Genomic DNA, 22,245 nt, shown 5'->3' with positions numbered 1-22,245 from the left:
CAGCACAAGAGGTTCTAGAAAAATCAATAAACCAAACAGTAATACAGATAGCCAGCATCAGAAGGTACTTATATTCATGAGTCCTAATAAAACTTAAATATGAAATTTCTTAACTGCTTATTATAATATGCAACCTATTGCCTAAATCTGCCACAGTACAAGATTAGAAGGTAGGAAAAGTAGCCCCAATACTAAAAATACCTCCAGAGAAAGTCAGGAAAATACAGGGAAAGCATAATTTTTTACTGCAGAGACCAGTAAGTCCAAGGGGTTCTGGGACCTGACTGTTTAAGGTATGAAGTAGTTATCTAGAAAAGTAGGTGGATAAAGACGTGATGTAAATTTTGCTGGTGATATCAAGTTAATGAGTGAAGTGTAGTCTCAATAAACATGAAGTTATGCACAGAAGAAAAAGAATGTAAATTTTACATATAAATGCTGAACTCTGAGTCAATTGTTGCCATTGAAAAAACAAATCTTGATGTTAAAATAGACGGACTTATGAAGATGTTAGCTGTTTTTGAAAATTTTAGATGTCTGTTCTTCTGTTCTTTAAATTAAATTACCAGCACAATTAAATACTAGTTCTCGTTACTTGATATAGTTTAAAAATAAATAAACCTTCAAAAGTCATTCCCAATTACTCACTGCTATCCACTAGTTTCATAAACATTAATTTTCAATTTGTGAAAAGGTAATTATCTTTAAGTATGTTAACACAGATATATGGCATCCTTTAAAAAAATTGGGCACTGTAAATTAAAGACATGAAGCCTGCTCTTGAAACATGGAGAGCATTTCCCAGTCTCAGTACAGAGCAAAATAAAAAGAGTTTTGATTTTCTCTAAGGCAGTTTTCAAGTCTCTTTACACATACAGGTATGCCTATGTCTACTTTAAAGCTTTTTCTCCACTGTTACAATCTTGTAATTAATTTCAACTTTTATAAGCCTACAGGAGTCTTCTTAATGTTGAGGACTTTATGTTATGAAGTTCATATATATATATAATACATTTCTTTAATTGTTTTCTACAGTGCATGTTTTGGGCTGTTTATCTCTGCAATTTTTCCAATTAATGAAAAATAGAATTAAAAAGTTAATTCAATATACTATATGAGATTCCACCCAAAGCAGCTTTGTGAAACACTGCATGTTGTTTACTAATAACCAGATATATAAACTTATAATTATATATGAACTTTTACCTCGACACAGGTTTTCATCCCTGAGGCAGCAGCATAGTGCAAAGGTGTATTTTTTTTGTTATCAACAGCATCAATGGCTGCTCGTTCATATTGTCCTTCATCCAGCTTTGCTCCCTTCCACTTCAGGATCATTTGCAGACAATCTGCTCTTCTGCAGTCATCTTCTGAGGGTCGTGCCAGGCGAGGATGAAGAGCTCCTTCTGAGATCATGATCTGAGGTCCCATACACAGTAAGTGCATAGATGTCTCATTGTGCACATTCCGTTTATTTGGGTTACCATCTCTAACAAACAGGAAAGTTCTGCAAGGGGGGGAAAGAATAAAAGAAAAATAATTAGCACACAATTCCATTCATTTTGCTGAAGTGGGAAGAGTCTATTATGACAGCTCTCTTTTTCTTGCAAGGATTCTGATTAGTTAGTGATAAATGTTCTTTAACAGATAATTACTACTGGACAGCACTCCTCCATTTCTCTTAGGAGCCAAGATCAAGATGAATTATTGAAATATCTCTAAGTATCATATGTAATTTGTCAGTGTGTGAGATAAATTTTAATTGGCAAAGTTTATTTTACAATTCTGTGTTGTATTGTGATAAATGTTATTAAGTCACAAGATTGACGAAGAAGATAATTTATTTCTTCTGCTCTGTGTCCTGTTTGCAAATAGATGAAGGAGTAATTTCTTAAAAATTCATTTTCCTTTCCTGTATCTTTAGTCAGATGTCAATGCAGCACTTACTATTTTTTAAAATAATTTAAATACTTTTCCTGCCAGCTCTGCACGCATTGAGGAAAGACTACTTTCTCACTCTAGAATATATGGAAGTGCAACATAATGCAAATCTTCCCCTACGCAGATGACAGAGGTTGGCAAGAATTTAAGTCTCCTCTTGAATGCTTTAGAGGCAAAGTGGACAATAAACTATACCAGCAAAAAGGATCTGCTTAGGAATGAAAGGGAAACAGGCTGATTCTTAGAATCAGTTTTGAATCCTAACAGCCCCTGAGACAAAGAACTCCCTGCTGCTTCTTGCCAGCAAGGATTTTTAGAAGTTACAATCCAGACCTGAAACAGAAGAACTAAAACAAATTATACAAGCCCTGTGAACCCAAACTTGCTTTAGCCTTTTGATGTACACTACAATAATATTTTTTTCTTAAGGGAGAGTGAATGTTAGGAAATGGTAGAGAGGAAAGACCACCTCTTTGAAGCACTGGGGTCAGAGAGACGGCAATGGTGAAAGAATTCCATGCGAGGGGAGAAAGGACAGTTAGTTCCCAGAGAGGTAATATCAGGGTAAATCAGAAGGATGGCACGTACATTCAAGAAGTCACTGCAGAAATGCGTGCACCGTTCCCATAAACCATCCTCCACATAAAACCTGCAGAAGTCACTGTATGTCTCCTCTCCAGGTTGTTCTCTGACTCCAAACAGTTTACAAATATGAAAGAAACCATTTATTCTAGAATCCTTATTATATCAGCGCAGGGAACCAGCTTCTACCCTCCCTGACCTCATCCCTACGACTGATTAAAAACAGTTTCAAACACTTTCAGGCAGCTCAGTCACCCGAAAGCAGGTGCTGCCTAAATAAAAAATCAGACAATATTGCTCTTGGTGAACAGTGGTGAGCAGAAGAACTTGGTAACCAAACTGACAAAAGAAAATGTTATTTACCTCAGTTATTGCCATATGCTATGGTTACAAGTCTAAATGCCATCTCCTCTTTCTGTTGTCCCTGAACACATCCCACCGGGCACCACATGGTACACCTTTCTCTAACAGTTTGTCAATGCTTTGTTCAGGACATAGAATAATCCTAGAACTATTTTATTAATAAAGGAAGAGGCTGTACAGGGTGGATGTGGAATTTCCGTTTTGGAAATTACTGAAAGCAGTCTGGACAAGTATTTCAGTAGGAAAAATTAGGCACAGATGGTCTGGTCCTGCGATGGAAGGATGTCTTGATGGTAGCTGTTTCTCAGTCAGAATTCTGTCCTTTCTTCCTCCTGAAAATCTCTGAGCAGTTTGAATTCATAAGGAAGCTTATTGTCAAAACACTGTTTTCTTTTAAATAAGTGGCAACAAAGTATTCAGAGGAAAAGATAAAAACAAAACAGTCTCCTCTACGTTGCCCTATTTTGGCAGCAAAAATGTTCCTTAGAGAAATCTCTCTTTCATTCCATGATAGCTGACATGATAGATGCATTTGTTAGGAAATATGAATATGCCAAACTTGAGATTAAAGATCTTGTCAAAAAAATTTACAGCATATTTTGTTTGCTTGGGGTTTTTTTGTTTGTTTTTGGAGGAAAGGGATTTAGCAACACAGGCAAAATGCTTCAGAGTCAATTACATGAAATGGTAAGATAACCAGTATCAAACACTATCAATTTGCTGGTTTGAATTAGCTTTTCATAGTATGAAACTAGAGACAGAAAGAAAGGAGGGGAAGGAAGGTGGGAAAGACAGATAGAAGGAGGGGAATGGGTGAGAGGGAGAAAAGAATGGAGGGAGGGAGAAAAGAAATACACCTCCTTGTCCTTGGAGGACAAGGAGATGTATTCTATAGAGGTACTTGGATATGATCACCTCTTCAGTGCAAGGTGAAGTCAAGCCAATGTTGAAAAGCCAGGTGAACCCATGACTTAAAGTTCAGAGAAGATGACTAGTATCCAAAAAAGGGTAAATTTTACATCCACAAATTCATTATTCAACAAGACTCCATTTTTAACAGTGGTATTTGGTGCATAAGACTTCCACAGATCAGTTCTGTAGACTCCTGCAATTTGGCTCACAACTTCAGAGGAATAAGAAGCTAAATTTTGCCTGGAAATGTACTGATAGAGTGAAAATATGCATTGCCTATGGGAAATATCACTTAACTGCAAGGCAGCCAGACTTTACTCTAGTTGCAGCTTCCAGATTTTGCTTCAAGCTGTAGCTCTTTGCAGAATCCTAACTTGAGGTGACAAAAGCATGAAAAAAGTGTTGAAGAAGTGACAAAAAGGAAAGGACTGTAACATTTACACCTACCACTATCTGCATTTGCAGAAAAGTAGCAAGAGACTCAAGATCGCAAGGCTGTGAACTTGAATAATAAACAACTGGGACATGCCCTCAGTTGGGAAACTAACATCAACACAACCATTTCTTCAGGTTTTAATAAAATTTTTAATGGTTGGGGGCATGAAAAACACCACGTTTACAGTCTCTTTGTCTCTCTAAACAAATGCCATATACATTATAGCTATATATAGACATACATCATTGGAACTAGGTGATCTTTAAGGTTCCTTCCAACTCAAACCATTCTGTGATTCAATGCTATATATATATATGCACATAAAACCATATGAAAATGTACCTATGTGTGAAAAAATAAAACCAAAATAAAAACTAGTGTAAAATGAGATTATAAAGGTAGTTCTGACAGCTGGAGACTAAAGCATGTCTGAATGATCAAAAACAGTGGAATGTACCAATTTTTGAATGCAAAGCACTTATGTATACTATACAAACTACACAGAAAATTACACTGTTGCTTTAAGCAAGACAAGTAAGGTACTAGAAAAAGGTGAGTTGCAGCAATAACGCAAAATAATCTGCACAGGGTTCCCTTTCACAACATCCCCTCTGCTCCTTGGGTTGGATAGACCTTTAAGTACAGATTGCTAAAGAAAGTTACACTGCAAACTCCAGTGAAGGTATAAACCTAAAGCTCAGAGCCTTAAGAGAAGTATGAAAATTAAGAAAAGTATTTTAAGAGCATTAAGAGCAGTATAGGTAAGCCATGAGTTATAACAACAAACAGAAGAGTCAAGTCCTGTTACCCAATAATTTAAAACTCATATGCAATGAATTAATTCATACAATTATTGAATATTCAGCTTCCAACATAGTAGGCCAATATTAATGCATTAAACTTTGAATATCAATCATGATTATTTCACTAACTCAAAGTACTTTTCTCCCAAATGTAGTATAACAAAACAACCACAGTACTAGCAAGCACTTGAAGAAATCTTTTTAGTCATAGTTTAAATCATTTTGTGAAGAGTATATTATTTACCTGATGTTGAGAGCCACATACAGTAAACATAATTATTGATACTTTTATTTGTTATATAGTGCTAGAAAATTATTTATTAGTACTTAAAGTTTCTTCTCTGTTTCACTGAGATTCTTAAGTCTTTCTTACAGCCTAGGAATCTCCTGCATGTAGTAAAAACCTGGACAGGAAAGAATGACTATTCCTACTGTAAAACAAAGACTATATAAGAAAACCCAAATACTATTATCCTGACTTTTTGTAAGCCTTAATTCAGTTGGCTCCTTGCCTAAGAACTGTTATTAACACTACCAGAATTCCCACAAACACTAGGAGTATCCTGTTGTAGTAAGGTGCAAGGTTATACCAGTGATAATTTGGACCAAGAGCAAAGGAAGCATCCGGGAGGCTGTCAATGATACTGTCACCACTGCTGATGGAAGACTGTGAAGAGTTAAGTCTTCCTTCTGAAATTTGAAATCTTCACAGACGTTCCAAGGTCGCTCATGTCGAGTAATCCACTCCAGCCTCCAATTCTGTATTTTTCTTAAATAGAAATGCCTCCATTTGTTCCCATTCATATGACTCCTACCAAGTATGGTACACCTGCCCAAATAGGTCAAATAATTTCCTAGTACTCAATTTCTGCAGATTTTCAGAGAAAACCACCAATCTGAGAAGCAAGTGTAAACTACAGCACATATGAATCACATCTTTTACTCAGAGAAATCTCAGGTTTAAATGGAAATATTTTGGCTCTCTCAACATGTGCTCTTCTGGGCCTATTTCACTTACGGACTTGACGTAACGTTCCATTCAAAAATATTACCTAGAATGCAAGCACTGTCTTCACTCTCTCCTATACTGATTCTAAAAAGCCTTACCATCTTTTTCACTGTATTGCTATTTCACCTATGGTTTCTCCAAATAGCTCATTTCCAAAAGACTATTAAAGTGATTAAAAGTAGGTCAGCATCCGCATCTGAGTTCCATTTCTGGACTGTTCATGTTAATGTAGTAGCCTATCAGCTAAAATACACCTAAGAAAGGTCTTATACAAATATGCATCAATAAAGAATTTTGTATTCTCTTTACTAAAGAGATGCAAACAGGTTGAAAAGTTTCTCTGGTTTAGTGGTTTTGTGTCAGCATATATGATGAAGTACGACCTTCTGTACAGAGATAGCAATCTTTGGCTTTTTACAACACAAAAAAGCAAGAGGCACAATGTGCAGGAGTGGCAAGGAGATACAACTGAATTGTGGAGCACAGATCCAGAGACAGTGTACAGCAAAAGTAAGGAACACAAAACTTGGCTAATCTTTACATTTGTTTTACCATGGACCAAAAAAAAAAATCATGCTTTATATATAGTTCCTATGTCTGTTAGGAGGAACAGCAGCATTAAACACAGAATTAAACAATTCCTCATGCAAAAATGTATCAATAACATCTGTAAGTTACTTGCAACCAGAAATCTATTGATTTATTTATGAGCTACTTGAGTTTGGCCTTCCCCCGGACAGTTAGAATACTGTTTCCAGGATCCCATGCCACTTCTGGATTTTATTTCAATATTCTGAGTGAGATTTCAAAAGAAGTAGAGCTGAGTGCCAAATTAGAAGTGGTTTCCACTGGACCTGCCTGCTTACCAGCAGCTTTTGTGACAGCCCTCTGTAAAGTAAAATTCATGTGATTTACATCTCTGTCTCTGATCCTTTCTTATATACATTTCTTTACAGCTAGAACCAATTCTTGAACATAGGTGTCAGCCTTCCAGCCTTCTTTCTAAATCCCATTTTTTTCCAAAAAGACCATCCATGCTGAATTCTCTTCTCACATAACTGTGAGACTATTATTTTTAAACTGGTCTCAAAAAAATGTCAGATGAAATAATAAACACAAAACTACTAATGAGTGCATTCATCTTCACCTTTTAAACACACAGATTTCTATTTCTGAGTGGGACCACTATCTAAGTATCAGCTTGTAAATCACTTGGCAGTGTATGACATCTAGTGTTGATATTATTTATACAGCAATAATTCTGAAATTCCACAGCAAATACTAACAAGCTTTGCATCACTTCTATTTCTTAAAAGCTATGAATGTTACAGAAATTATCTCATCTTCCTCTATCTCTCCCTCCAGAAAAATTGTTTCAATTTGTATGTTGCTTGATCTTTAATGACACTAATTTTTATTTTCCTTAAATGTCTCAATGACATAACTTTATTATGTTAAATTGAAAAAAATTTGCAAATTTAAATAATCAAATCATCCACAGTCTGAATTTTGACAAAAAGGAAAACTGGGTCAATATACAATGTCACTGAATATTCTGCTTGGATTTTGCATTTAGGTATAAAAGTTAATGAGTTACTTCTGATGACTTTACTTCTGTTTATCAGAAACTGCAAGTCTCTCAGTCATTATTCCAGTAACTACTGAGCCAAAAAATCTCTCTGGTAAGGAAGCCACGTGTGACTCTAACCCTCGGGTGAAGTTAAGCCATTTGACACAATGATTCAGCAATTACCAATCGACTCAATAGAGTCACAAACTCTACCTGGCAACAAAATTAGTTTAAATAAAGATTTGGTCATCTCAGCTGTGAAGGACCAAAGCTGTACGCCAGTATAACCCAAATAAAATTTTACTTTGCCCGTGGTAAAATGTTCACAAAGGCTCTACTAAGGAGAACAGACAACACAGAATAAGCAATCTTTAATAGTGTACTGCACTAATCTGTTACATCTCACCACCACTAACAAAGCAATTTTATTCACAGTGTCTGATTTCCACAAGGAGAGAAAAATAAGAACAATTTCCTAACAGTGCAGAAACACCTTGCAGCAAGAAGAGGCAATAACTCAACATACTCAACAGTAGCAGCTATAACTGGAGAGCAAGGCTGTGTGTGTTGTGAGCAACAAATTCCATAGGCATCACATATCTTCAACCTACTAAGGTTAAAATAACCAGAAATCAGATAGAAAAAAGGCCAGTTTTAAGAGCTGAAAACAGCAGCTGACTGGCTGAGCTTTGCTTATTGGTCAGACTACTATTAGGATAAAGTCTAGCCACTGTTTTGTATTTTGTGAGGAAGCCATGAGGAGCACCAGGGAAGATACCTTGGGAAGCTACACACACCTAGTCAGGGAGAATGGCTTTTAAGCGAGACTTTGAGCCTTCAGGAAAAACCCCAAGGAAGTCAGTCAAGTAAGGGTCTGAGTTTTTCAACCTGCCTTACTGTACTTCAGAAGACAGTGCCCAAGTGGGTGGCAGCCTTTGAGAAACCTAGCAAGTGCTACTGCTGCTATTCCCCGTCTGTAGCTGCTCCTCCAAGTGTCCCCTCTGTTTTCTGTCTTTGGCAGTTTTCTCCAGTGGGGATTCAGTCACAGTAAGAACTTGCTCAGTTTTAAAGGCTTCTTAATTTTATTGTCTCTCACTATATCACAAGCAGTATCTCCCACAAGCAGCATTCATGTCTCATATTGTAAAACTGCCAAAGAGTTCAATTTACAGCTTTGCAGGTGCTTACTATTTGATTTTACACATTTAGTATAATGTAGGATAAGATTCATCTTCGCAGCTCTGGCAACCTATAGTGCAGACAACTGTGGCTGATCCAGTTCTTTAAATTCCCTTTAAAATCAATGGGAAGAAACAGGCACTTTGGTACACAAGTAATTTAAAATATTTTATGGTCAACTTCACAATACGTGAATTGTACTGTTTGCCTTCACTAATCATTCTGACTAGATTATTATCTAGGCCCACACTGACTATAAAGGGGACCTAGCATGAATATTTCCAATGTACACATAGATACTAATATATTTTAAATATTTATCTGTGTAATTGTTGATAATTAAAAAGAAGCTTGCTTTTTTTTCTTCAAAGTGAATAATCTAGAGAATGACATTCTAATAAACTATTCAGATAAAATATTATAATGCATCATAAATTTTAAGTTATTGAAACAGGACAGATTTATTTTGTTATGTGGGAGAAAGGGAATATAGTTAGGTAGCTATCTTTTATACTAAATTCAGAAGTCAAAACTTTTAAAAACTACCTTTAGGAAAGAAGTTTAGTCAACTATTATGCCTTCATAATCTTTTTTCCCAAACGAGCTTTAAAATCGCGTGGAGAACACCAAGAAAATTTAGTCATTCAAAGAGTTACCATGAAGAACAAAAAAAAAAGACTCAAAGACTCCTTCAGGTTTTCTGAACAACCTACTGAAAACATCCATACATTTCATAAAAATTTCCTTACCCTGGAATGCTGTTGTTTTGGTTAATAGCTCCATATTTTTCCCATTTGTCCTTATTAGACAAATAGCTTTTAATAACCTTACTAGTTTTCTTTTGCTTACATTTATATCAGAAGTACAGTTACGGAAAGTAATTTAAAAGGGAACATCAGACTTACTGGCAAAGTATTGAATAGATGTTCAGAAATTTGATAAAGAAAGAATATGATTTGCAGCGCCTTTCTGAAGATTTTAGCACTAATGATTTAGGTCAATTTGGATCTCAAAGTTTAAATATTTGCAGAACTTCTGCCAGTCAAAACAGTGAAGTAGCTTCTTTTTGATTTCCATCTCCAGAAAAAACAATATCTGAAATTTAGATCAGCTTCAGCCTTATCTGAAAATAAGCAACCACGGTACCTCTCTAAAGCCAGATGATCTGCAAAGAACTTAACAGGGTTTTCTCCAGTACTTCTCGTTAACACATATTTTTGCAGCACAAAAATCTTCTAATATCCTCTCAATTCCAAAGAAATCTTGTTCTGAAAAATAATCTACACACATGTCCCTCCAATTCATCCAAAACTAGTTTTCAACTCGACTGCAAAAAGAATAAAAGCCAACAAAACCTGGCACAGGAAGAGACAGTCATGAATGTGCTGTGACGAATGCAACATTCCCTCTGATGTCAACAAGTTTTCTGGTAAATTCACCCTATATAAGATATTGGTAATCTCAATATACTTTCTTTCATTGCTTAGATCAGTCATTACTGAAACCTCTTAAACAGCCAGAAAAGGACTGTAGCTGAAATTCCAAGAGATGCATATTTATTTAAGTTTTTATAAAATATACAAATATATAAATATATAATATATAAAATTTCAGCCTAGAGGAAACCACCATTATTTTGATGTTCTGTCACTCTGCTTAAGAGAAAAATACTTCCCAAATTACAGCAAAGAAACAAGAAATACTTCCTATAAACAAACCCTGGGCCCATTTACCAGTGTTTCTTCCTGGCTAGCTTAGCTATGCCTTCATTGCCAGAGTTCCTTTACTCCTATAACTAAATGGCAATGGCAGACACCAAGAATGTTAAAAGAAGGGGTGGGGTGGGTTTTTTTCTTAGTTTCAGCATTTGCCTCAATTTCCAGGATCTCTGTAACTGGAAACCCTTGTTTTTCTTGTTCTAGAAAAAAATCAGCTTCACAAGCCTGTCCTGTCCCCCCACAGCCCCATGTTTCTATCACCTCCTCCCCCCTCCTCTTCAGCCCAAGAACAGCAGCAACTGCTACAATCATTCACTTTTGGCTTGAATACTCACAAAGTGCTCAGATATAGCAGTATGAAACACACAATGAAGGAAATCTGTCACTGATCCAAAAAGCTTCCCAGCAAAGCTGCAACACTGAAAGTCACACCACATATATTGTGAAATGACAGTTTATCTAAGTAGGTTTTTTTCCTTTCAACGTCAAGTAGGTCCTCGTGATTTCCAGTCACTCCATCTCAGCCACCCGCTGGAAAAGTCTGTTCTCTTGTTGTATCTCAGGAGTGGTTCACCAACAGTCAAACCCTAGTGAATAACTTTCCACAGTGATAGCAATTCTTTCTACCTGAGCAGTCAGATGGTCTAAAATGTACCTCAGGCAAAAAAAAGCCTGAGGACACTGGATGTGCTTGATCATCTAAAGACTGCATTTTCTAGAGAAAACATGTTTCCTGTTTGTGCTTTCTCTGTAATATCTTTACATACATTTAGGGAATGAAATTTGAACTATCCTCTTGAATATAAATCTTCTGTCAAGACCTTAATTCATAAGGAAACGTGATAGATGTTTGCAGTGGAATAAGACCAATTTTTATGCTGTACAAAGCTCTCAAAATCCACCTTTGAGTGCTATTTATGTTTTATTATTATCATCAGCCCCTCCTAGCCCTTGCTCTGTTATCCCAAGCATGTCCCTCCCCAGACTACCTTGATCCCTGTAGTAGATTAACCTCCATTGGCTGCCAGGTGCCCACACACCCACTCTTTCACTCCCCCTCCTCAACAGGACACGGGGAGAAAATACAACAAAAAAGCTTGTGGGCTGGGATAAGAGCAAGGACATGGTTCACCAACTATTGTCACGGGCAAAACAGACTCAACTTGGGGAAAATTAATTTAATTTATTGCCAATTAATAGAAAAGTTGGATAGTGAGAAATAAAAAGAAAAATGAAAACCCTTTTCCAATGGGTTCAACTGCACTCCTGGCTCTTTTACCTCCTTCCCCACCAAGCAGTGGTGGATGGGGAATGATGGTTGTCATCTGTTCATGATGTTTCATCTCTTCTGTTTCTGCTGCTGCTCCAGAGTGGGGGTCCCACCCATAGGATACAGCTCTTTCAGAACTGCTCCACCGTGGGTCCTTCCCACAGGCTGTAGTTCTTCATGAACTGCTCCCGTGTGGGTTCTTTCCACAGGATACAGTCCTTTCAGAAACACACTGTTTCAGTGTGGGTCCCCCACAGGGTCCTGCCAGAAATCCTGCTTCTGTGTGGGCTCCTCTCCACAGGCTGTGCAGCTCTTGCCTGGAGCCTGCTTCAGCATGGGCTCTCCATGGGCTGCAGGCTCCTTCAGGGCACATGCACCTCCTCTGGTACAGGCTCTTCTGGGGACTGCAGGTGGATCTCTGCTCCACCATGGACCTCAATGGACTGCAGGGGGACACCCTGCCTCACCCTGGTCTGTACCACAGGCTGCAGGGGAATCTCTGCTTCAGTGCATCCAGTACCTCCTCCGCCTCCTTCTCTGGTCTGGTGTCAGTAAGGGCTGTCTCTCTCACATTTTTTTTTACTCCTCTCTAACAGCTGCTGCAGAGCATTTTTCATCCTTTCTTAAACATGTAATCACAGAGGTGCCATCACCGTCACTGACAGTCTCAGCTCTGGCCAGTGGTGGGGCTGTTTTGGAGCTGGCTGGAGCCATTTGTGTCCAGCATGGGGCAGCTCCTGATCTCTTCTCACAGAAGCCACCCTTGCAGCCCCCCGCTATCAAAACCTTGTCACATAAACCCAGTACAATGACCTTTTGTCGACTCCTCCTGACAGGTGTCACAGCCAGGAGATGGGATGGAGGGTTATCCTGTGACAGCCTTGGAGCAGGGGGCTCCTCTCTCTGATGAGCTTACTGAGACAACCAGAGTGCTTTGAAAATTTGTGTCTGTGCTCATTAGCTGTGGCCAGCGATTTTTGGTTTTTAAACATTAAATGCTCTGTTAAAACAAACTGATATGTCAGGTAAGCATTATTTAAGGCTGCAGACCAAATAAAAGTTATACATTAATGGAATGTCTAACTGTTTCCCGTTTTTTATTTCAACATTCCTAGTGTACATAAGTTTTCTATGATACTCCAGAAAAATGATCAAGAAATAATCCTAGCATTTTTTAACACATTCTTGCTAAGTCTTGTGAAAAGAAATTAACTGCAAATATTCAAATTTTTACATCTTGATCGAGTTTCTGGGAAGTAAAGGCTGGATGAAAAGCATAGCAACTAGATGACTCAGACGCTGCACAACAACTGTGTAGTTTGAAATCATTGAGAAAGTTCTGTTGGCTTAAGTTTCTGCCAGTATTCTTCAAGATGGATTACACCAAGTTTGTCCAAGTCAGGAGTTTTGCTTCATGACCCTTTCACGTCTTCTCCAGTTTCTTGTTTTGTCCCTTCTGAGATCACTATACCAGGATGTCCCCAGCTCCATTTCACTGCAAACTTGGTGTCTGTCCTTTCACTGCATCTTTGGACAGTCACCACCCACCATACATGTGGGAACAGGGAGTTTGTCCCTTTGCCTCAGCATTGCCAGATAGGTTATTTCTAAACACCCTACAATATCTCTCTCAATGTATTTCATTATGCAAAAGGTGTATTAATAACTGCACCACACTACTCTATTTTAACAAAATCTCACACAGTAAACTGTAAACACATCAGTTTGTATCCACTTACAATAATACAAATTTCAGCCTTTAAAGAAAAATTAAATTATATGGTATGCATACAAATAACAGCTAGAGCTTGTAGTTAGTGTAGCTACAGATTATCCAATATTTAAAATGTTTCATCATCATCACCATCATCATGGCTGGGCTTCACGAATGAAGATTTGGGAAAGGCTCTGTCCACATTTGTTACAAGCCCACTGGTGGCTAATAAGGTCAATACGAGATAGACATGCCCGATTGCAAAAGGCACAGCAGAAAGACTCCTTAGGTGATATATATTTAAAACGTTTAATGAAGAGAGAGATATATGGACATCTCATAATTGTAAATTTCTCTGAAAATGCAAATAGATTAAAATTAGCAGAAATCAAGGTAAGTAAGAGTTCTAAAGCATGAAAACCTGTTAGGTGAATCTAAAACACTGAGGAAAAATGTATGGTGGGAGGCCAGATAGCAAGTAAAGTTACAGCATATGAGGTATGAAACTAACATTATGAATACCACAGGACATCAGTAGATATAAACACAGAGATGAAGAGAATATTATCAATAACACAGTTCAGTAGTTATTTCTGTTCTGTTTCCCAATTCTTTCTAACTTAGTGCCTACTGAAGAAGAGGTTTAGCAGTGTTTGCTTGCTACTAGCTTCACAAAACAGTAGATGAGAATAGTTTGTGTCTGGAATGTCTGGACATGGGTAAGATGCTAATCTTTAACTGATGCACTAACAAAAATACAGAAGAATGGCAGTAGCTAACATTAGGGATTGCTGTCAATGTTGACTATGGCAATAATGAACTTATTCATTATCAAGATATTAATGTTCACTGTTATTGTCCAACACGAAAAGTAAAAGCTGCCTGAATAACACAAGAATAAATATATATTGTGACAGCTAGAAGTAGTCACAATCAGTATGGTATCCATCTGGTTTTGCAAACAGATTATTTTAATACAGGAAAACACAACAAGAATGGTGGAACAGTCATTATTTTCAAAGAACTGTGATATATGAGTTTTCAGGAAGTAAGCTAAAACTGCCTAAGACTAATGTTACCAGAAAGGAACAGACACTAAAAATAAAACTGAAGACTGTTATACCAGTCTGTGATTATAGATTGATTTGCATGTTTTCTATTACTACTTGAACACGTTACAAACTCTGTGCGTGCAAGACACACATACATATGCACATATATGTGTACATCTATGCACACACACATCAGGTGTTTATAACCTACTTGACACTTGCATTTGTTAGGTCAGTTATTCACACCCAAGCAAAACTTCAAACCCTACTTACCCCAGTATACGGTTCATTCCATGCCTCGCAGCATAATGGAGCGGAGTATTGTGCTGGTACGTTTCTCCATAAGAAGTATTTGGGTCAAGAGTTTCTTTTAGTTGAGGGTTGCTCTCATAGATTTGGCAGGCCAAGTTTTCATCTCCATTTATAAGAGCTTTCCGGAATTTGGTTGTTGTATTTCCCATGTTGCTATCCTAGCTAACAAGGGCACTTCTTCCTTTCCCCTTCATCCACTTGTTGTACGATTCTGTAACATGCTTCACAGCCTAAAAGAGACAAACAATATTTCAGTTATTCTGTTAAACACTCTTTCCTAGATGAATTCATCCAGAGCTACAGCACTGTAAATTGGCAGGTGAAAAAGAAGAACATAGGGCCTGTGAGCTCTCCTCATGAATTGCTGAAATCCTTCTACGTCAATACACACAAATTCCCAATTCTTCAGAGATCATTTCCCTGACAAATTGTGCCATCTCCCTCTCTGTGTAAATATCTTCACTACCTATACTCTTTGAACACATGAAAAAGAAATAAATGGCCAATATCCATCTGCATTAGAAGACTGCTATGAACAATAAATTTCCATGAATGAGAAATTAATAAAAAATTAGAAATTACTTCAGAAACAGAGTAGATCTAAAGTAAAATTCTTAAACAAGGAGGTAAAATTCTTCAAAAGCATGTAATAAAGCAGACATCAGTTTAACTTTTAATCAAAGAAAATAATGTAAAAGGTGCTTGAAGCACCTGTGCTTGTGTAAGTGTGTGTAAACAGTACCCTTCTGTGCCAGCAAGATAAATGCATGTGAACACAGGAATTACCATGGCCCCATCTTAATAGTTTCTCCTTAGCAGATTCTTAAACATCTACCCTTTACATGTAGACCAACAATGAACGGGGCCACACAATGCCTGACATTTGTACTGGCACAAACCAACTGCACCTTACAAATACTTCAAAGCACTTTCCAGCTGCTATGCTCCCCAGCCTCTCACCTTTACCTGGAGGCAATCAGCAGATTGAGCTGCATAGAGACAGGGCGGAGAGAGCATCTCCGCTCATGAGACAGGACAGCAGAAGCTTATCCGGTTGTGCAGCTGGAAAGAGCACATGTTGGTTTATGTCAGGGGGACAGACAGTGGTGTTAGCACCAGGCTGCAGCTGGTAGCACAGTGAACCTTCTAGGAGCTCTCTTTTGTGCATGAGTCATCCCATCCAGACTGCTCCCTGCCAGACCTTTCACTCCAAAAAGCACACGCTGGGATCCAAATATGCCAGGCACAGCAGGTTAGGGGATTAAGGCTTACTATGTTGTATATGCAGATATAATTAGACAGGATAGTACCCTGAATATAAGGCCCAGTACCTTATATTCAACTTCTTGGGACTATCTCAAAGCATCTATTTCTACATTGGCTTTTCAACACAGTTAACTGCTGCCCCACCAGCCTTACAGACAGAAGAAACAGAGGAATCCAAGAGGTATAGAGCTGCAGAAAATCAAAGGGAATCAGGCTATGGATTCATGTGAAAAGGATTTGAGGAAACTTGGGGAAGACCTGCAATGAAATATTTCTGTTTCCTTGGAGCTGACCTCCCACAGCTATCCTGATGAACTTACGTATCAAGCTGCATCCCAGGCTTACCATGGCTTTGCTCAGATCCCATTCAGCAAGAGATCCTACCAGCAGGAGTCTTGCACTGATTCCTCTCCGTAGTTTCTCTTAAAGATCACCTCATGAAGGGGAGGAAAAAGACCACTTTCATCCTAATCTCACCAGTGCAGTCTGGTCTGTTCAAACAGGAGAGATGTGGCCTTGGTGGCCTCCATTTTCACTCCTTTTTCCTATAAAATTTTGGTAAGGCAACCCTGATTTTGAGCTTTTGTGAGGTAACAACGACACTGCCAAATCAGATGACTCCACATGCTTAACATCTTGCCCATGCTCTCCTCTGTCACCAGAGTTACCTAAAGAAGGAACAATAAAGTAGGTACTCATCTAAAAGCAAATGGACATGCTTCACATACTTAGTTATATACACAAACAAAAGCCTAGATTCTTCACACAAAGGATTCTGCATAATTTTGTATCTTTCTGTCATCTCTATGTTTTAAAATATAAACATGCAGATACTATGCAGATCTAATATTTATATTCTTCAAGAAAGGCACTGCATGAGAGCATGAGAGCACCACAGATGTCAGTGCTGTAGATTAATGTGTTTTCAGATGAAAAATCACCTGCATTACTCCAAATAATAGTTTCAGGATAGTTTCAGGCTTTAGTCTACAAACCCAAGAAAAAATCTACACTCTTCTTAACCAACCAGCAGTTCATATTACCTTTAACAGCTAGGATCTCAAAAGCAATTTGAAAGAATGATTTTCAGTAAAGTTTGTTAAAAAGTTTAATATATGGTATTTTATAATCTGTCAATCCCTATCTACCATCTCTCAAGACAAGAAACTAAATCAGACGAGAGCAAGTGCCTGAAAAATATCAGAATCTTCATGGAAATCAATAATAATGATCCCACTAGTGACCATAACACCAAGAAAAGCACAAAAGCTTCTTCCATCATTTGAAATTAGAAGGTAACATTACCAATTGCCATGTATTTATTTCTGGAAATTAGCACATGTATAGCTTGCATCAGCTGCAGAACATGCTGCCTCTTGTCCAAAACTGGAGCATTAAACAAACGTAAGTAGAGATGAGAGAGAGCATCGAGAGTATAAGGAGATAAGATGGTGCCCCCAGGCAATCTGAGAGAAACTGGGGACAGGGTGGTACTGTTGAGATGTTGAAGATGAGATCTGAATGGGTTTAGGCAGGGAGAAATGAGGGTCTGTGTGGAGTGAACTAAAAAGCTCAAGTTATTGCTGTGCAGAAAAGGCAAAATTGTACATTTCATTGATTCTTCTATACATCTGTTTCAATCCACTTAGATGCAGAGGAGAACCAGGTTCTAAATCATTCCCATAAGCGAGATTAAGGCACAAATGAGTCCAGATGCTGGATCCCAAAACGATAGTTCAACTTTATTTTGTAACACAAAGGAGCAAAGAGAAAGAAGGAAGACAGAAAAGCAGGAAAAGCTAAGGGTAACTGTTAAAAGCACAGGACAGGAGTTACCAGGACCATGAAATGCTGCTGGCTTGGAAGCTGGTAGATCTCTGCAGGGCTTGTTCCCAGGTCACCTTGTATCCTCCAAGGAAGGAGCGGAAGCAGCAAAGTAACAGTGTGGCAGCCGCTCCTGCAGCAGTACTTAAACAGCCCCCCACAGTCCTCGGGCACGGCCCTCAATACCCTTGCTGTGGTAGCCCCCTGATGCCCACTGGCCAGTTCACCAGTATCCAAGAAAAGGTCGCCTGGTACCAAGATGGGCCCTGAGTGTCCATTGGCTGGTTCCCCAGTCTCCAAACAAGATCTGCCTGGCATACCTTATTTGGGAGAGTAACTCCTTCCCGCATTTTTTTGATTGTAACAACTTTTTATCTTTTTTTGCTAGTCTGCCTGCCTTTACTGACTTGTTAGGTGCCTCCTGGAGCTTTTCCAAGTAGCTCGGCTTCCGCAGCAGCCTAGCTGTGGCATCCAGGCTTTTTAACTCCATGCTCGAGATAACAGCGAAGCGGACTCCATTTTGTAATCAGCGAACTACAACACCGAATTAACTTTGTTTCATTTTGATGGAGTATGGATATATCAGAACATATACCATCTTTAACGACTAATAATATAAAAGTTGTAGGCACATTGCTTGAAGTATTATGTACATTATCCTAACATCTGGGAATTTTAGGAATATGCAGACTGTACTGTGTAAGTCACTGAACAAAGCAGTGATATCTGCTTTCATTAAAAAAGTTTACAGCCTATGAGCCCAATAAAGGGCTATATATGACACAGACATGATATAGTGAGGTAAATGAAATAAAAAGAGTAAAAAACTTGTTTCTGTAACAGGACCAGACTCCAAATGAAATGAACCTCAAGCCAAAGAAAAGGGAGAATTTTAAGGATTATGAAACAAAGCTATGATGTGGCTTTGAACAAACACAAGTAAACTCGACACAAAACCTAGAATCAACACAGAGGTAATGAAAATTTAGCAAATGGCTAATGTAAATATAACCATCACATTATCAAAATAAAATGAAAGATGACAGAATGGGGATAGTTAATGAAAGCCCTTCAGGTGATGGCAAACAGCTTATATTTGATGTGATAGCAAGAAACCCATCTCTGGAAGAACGCAAGGAGAGAAGTGACAGGGTCAAAACTAACCCAGAAAGCAATTCCACAGTTAAACCACATGATACAATAAGCTATACTAATGCCTGCCACCTTCACACAGTATCCACAACGTGTTTCATCTTGTAACACTACCACAGGCATTAGCCTTTTATGCTTCAGAAATTTGGTGGGCCACAATGTAGTATTTTTTCTATTCTGAATTGCAATCAAACATGCCAGTAGAAACACAGAAAGACAGGGGAGAAGCTGTCTCTGTACTCTGGCTCTAACAGTTGGCTCCCAGCGTGTTTAGAAGTCCAGAAGAAACAAAGACGTGACAGCTGCTGCCTCTCTCAAGCTGCTGTGGCTCACGAGTGTCCTTCTGAAAAATATTCAAGATCTGCCCATTTGCAGTCTTCAGTTATCTTCGAGCAAACAGACCCACTGCATCCGCCACCAAAGAAGCCTCTAGTTCAAGTGAAGGAGAAAAAGGACAAAGTATCAGCTGATGCAACAAAACTATGGATCTGAAAATGGCTGAAAGGGGCCCGGTCTGGCACCTCTTTGTGTAGCTTTTTTTTCCATGAAGAGCTTCCAATCCATTACATGTTCTCAGAGGACAGTAAAGCAAACAAGGCCAATGCTGGAACTAGGCATTCAAAGAAGGGAAACTTGGTTCACTCTTTCAACCTCTCATTTCACATTTTTGAAGGTGAAGGGCATGTAACGCATGTATTTCTTCCTGAAGGGGGAGAAACAGGTGGCAGGGAAGTGGTCTGGAAGCTTTCAACCAGTCAGTCTCAGGGACCTGGAGAGTTCCTGAGGGCTGAACACAGGGGTTGCTAAAGCAGTTTCAGCAGCTCCCAGGTTTGCAGGGGTAGTGTGCCATGTCAGTGTCACTGGTCTTGCTTTGCTGTTTGTGTAAACACAGGATTAAAAATCCTTAGGCTATTTTTTAATGTGGTGTATCACAAAACACTACAGTGGAACAAAAATGATCACACAAACATGACAATTTTCAAGTATTTTATCTAAATAACATGAGACTTGAATAGAATTTCATAGGACAAAGAGAAGACAATTTGTTTGGCTGGCAGACCTATTCACCAAATCTCCAAGCTCTGTGCCAATAGAATGGCTACATCATAGCCTTTAGCATAACCGCATAACATTTATCATAACCACAAATATAATTACATTTTACACCAAAGATTACAGGAAAAACTAAATGCAAGTTTGCAAAATATACCCCAAGTTATTTCAGAATTCCAAACATCAACCATCCAATTCAAAATGAGAAAATGTATTTACTACTCTATTGCCAAACAGAAGTTCCAGCCTAACAAAAAACAGAAGACTGGTTTCATAACCCACCTTGAAGTCTAAGAAAAGATTCTTATAAACTCCATCAGGGCTATCACATTTCTCTGCTTTGGCAATGAAAATTAATTTATATGGGCTTATTAGCACTGCTAAAAGCAACACTTTGATATCACAGCTTTATAAAAATTTAACAAAGAGACAGCCACTCTCATAGGAGTTTGAAGACTGAGCACGAGATGAAAAGAGTGGATAAAGAAAGACATGGGTAGAGCAAGGTAACAATGAGATTCTGAGAGCAGTTGCACCAGCTGCTCAATTACTATTGATTTTTCCATGGGCATCATCACAGAAATGAGTTTGAAGAAGGACAAGTGCAATGACTTAATAGCATTTTAGAAGGAGTTTCTCCTTTGAAATGCTGCCACGGTGCTTGCTAGAAATTTGTAATGAATGATAAAATATTGTACAAGGGGGATCAGGTAAGTACTTTTGAAACACCATACAAGTCCTTCATGAGATAGCACACCTCTCTCAATTTGCATTTAAATTGCTTTAATACTGAAGCAGAATTTCTCACTGAATGTAGGACTAGCACGTGTTCATACAGCAGCTGTTCTAAATCCTGGGGAATTAATAAAGGAAAGGAAACAGGCTGTATGACATCACACTGCTTAGAAAATCTATCAAAATCAGTAAAAAAATACTCAGGTTTAACTAAGAGAAGAAGATACTATGTATGTCTTGCATCAAAAAAAGTACTATCTACATAACGAGCAAGGATCAGGATTGCATGTAATAATCATTTGCAACCATTTTTTTACATGTAGCACTGTGTAATTCCACAGTAACCCTAAAAAGTTTGAACACAATTTGCAGCTTAACCTTAAAAATTACTTCTAAAGTAGTTTGTCATGTAAACTATAAAAACATTGTAGTGGAACTGCTAAACGAGCCACGCTCAAAGAAGTAAGACTTTACATAGCTCCTCATACTTTAATCTTAATATTATTAAAATAAAATATACTATTGACTAAAGTTAGTGTACATTACATGGCTTCTAAATGTTTCAAAAAACAAGTGATAACAAATTGCTTACACAAAAACAATAAAGAAAGGAGATATCAAAACTACTTGTTTTTCAAAAGCACCCAGCTTTTGTAAAAGGATGAAATACTGTAATGCATTCCTAAAAGCATCTTCTGCTTCAGGCACAGTTAGCTCAAAAGGTAGCTATTTTATTTGCTTTGGATACTGCAGTTGAACAGCTCATTTTTAGAAGCTCAGTTTCTAAAATATTTACTGCAGAGTCTACATTATAAATCATAATTTATTGCAGAAGGGAACCATGAACAACTTCGTGGTTTAGGAGAAAGCCTAATCACTTGGTATGCTTAGGATGAGTCTCATGTTGAGATGTTGATAATTTTAATCCTCACTACTGAATAACACAAATGAAGCAAGTCAAAAGTTATGTTCAAGAACTCTCAGAATACCAGGCTGTCTCCCAGAAACAGCAGAAAAAGCCCTGTTAGTGCTTCTCTTCCTCATTTACTCCTTCCCCTCTACATAAAGCAAAAAAAAAAAGCTCACTTTAGCAGGACGACAAAATTAAGAATTAGGCATTCAAATGTGCATGCCTGCTTTATGTATGGCTGGCACAGATGCCTACAATTAAGATTCAGCAGAAAAGGTTAGGCTAAATCCAATTTTTATGTGTTTACAGTAAAGATTTAAGATTTGCCAAATTTTAATTAATGGGTAAAAATAGTTCTCTCTGGATACTTGTATCTGGAAGAACTTTTCTGAAAAGCTTTAAGTAACAAATACACTTGCAAAGCTTGGGAATTGCTTATGGGAA

The 22,245-nt window shown here is 38.0% G+C and overlaps 1 protein-coding gene across 5 annotated transcripts in view; it reads right to left on the bottom strand.

The window, feature by feature from the left end:
* The window catches only part of ANKIB1 (ankyrin repeat and IBR domain containing 1), an 84,524-nt gene that overhangs the window by 37,353 nt on the left and 24,926 nt on the right, over window positions 1-22,245 (bottom strand). For 4 of the 5 annotated variants that reach the window (XM_027639518.1, XM_027639515.1, XM_027639517.1 and 1 more), the window contains exons 2-3: window positions 14,823-15,091; window positions 1,207-1,507 (exon numbers count right to left, since the gene is read on the bottom strand). In XM_027639518.1, coding sequence (XP_027495319.1) covers window positions 1,207-1,507; window positions 14,823-15,010 — 489 coding nt within the window. In that variant the 5' untranslated portion in view covers window positions 15,011-15,091. Of the gene's footprint in view, window positions 1-1,206; window positions 1,508-14,822; window positions 15,092-18,358; window positions 18,448-22,245 lie in introns of those variants that run through there. The other variant, XM_027639516.1, reaches the window with a different exon arrangement.

This window comes from Corapipo altera, unplaced genomic scaffold (assembly GCF_003945725.1).
Source record: "Corapipo altera isolate COAL_440 unplaced genomic scaffold, ASM394572v1 44, whole genome shotgun sequence".
In the NCBI taxonomy this organism is placed as follows: Eukaryota; Metazoa; Chordata; class Aves; order Passeriformes; family Pipridae; genus Corapipo; species Corapipo altera.
Note: the sequence above shows the minus strand (reverse complement) of the source record. Positions and strands in the feature narration are given on the sequence as shown.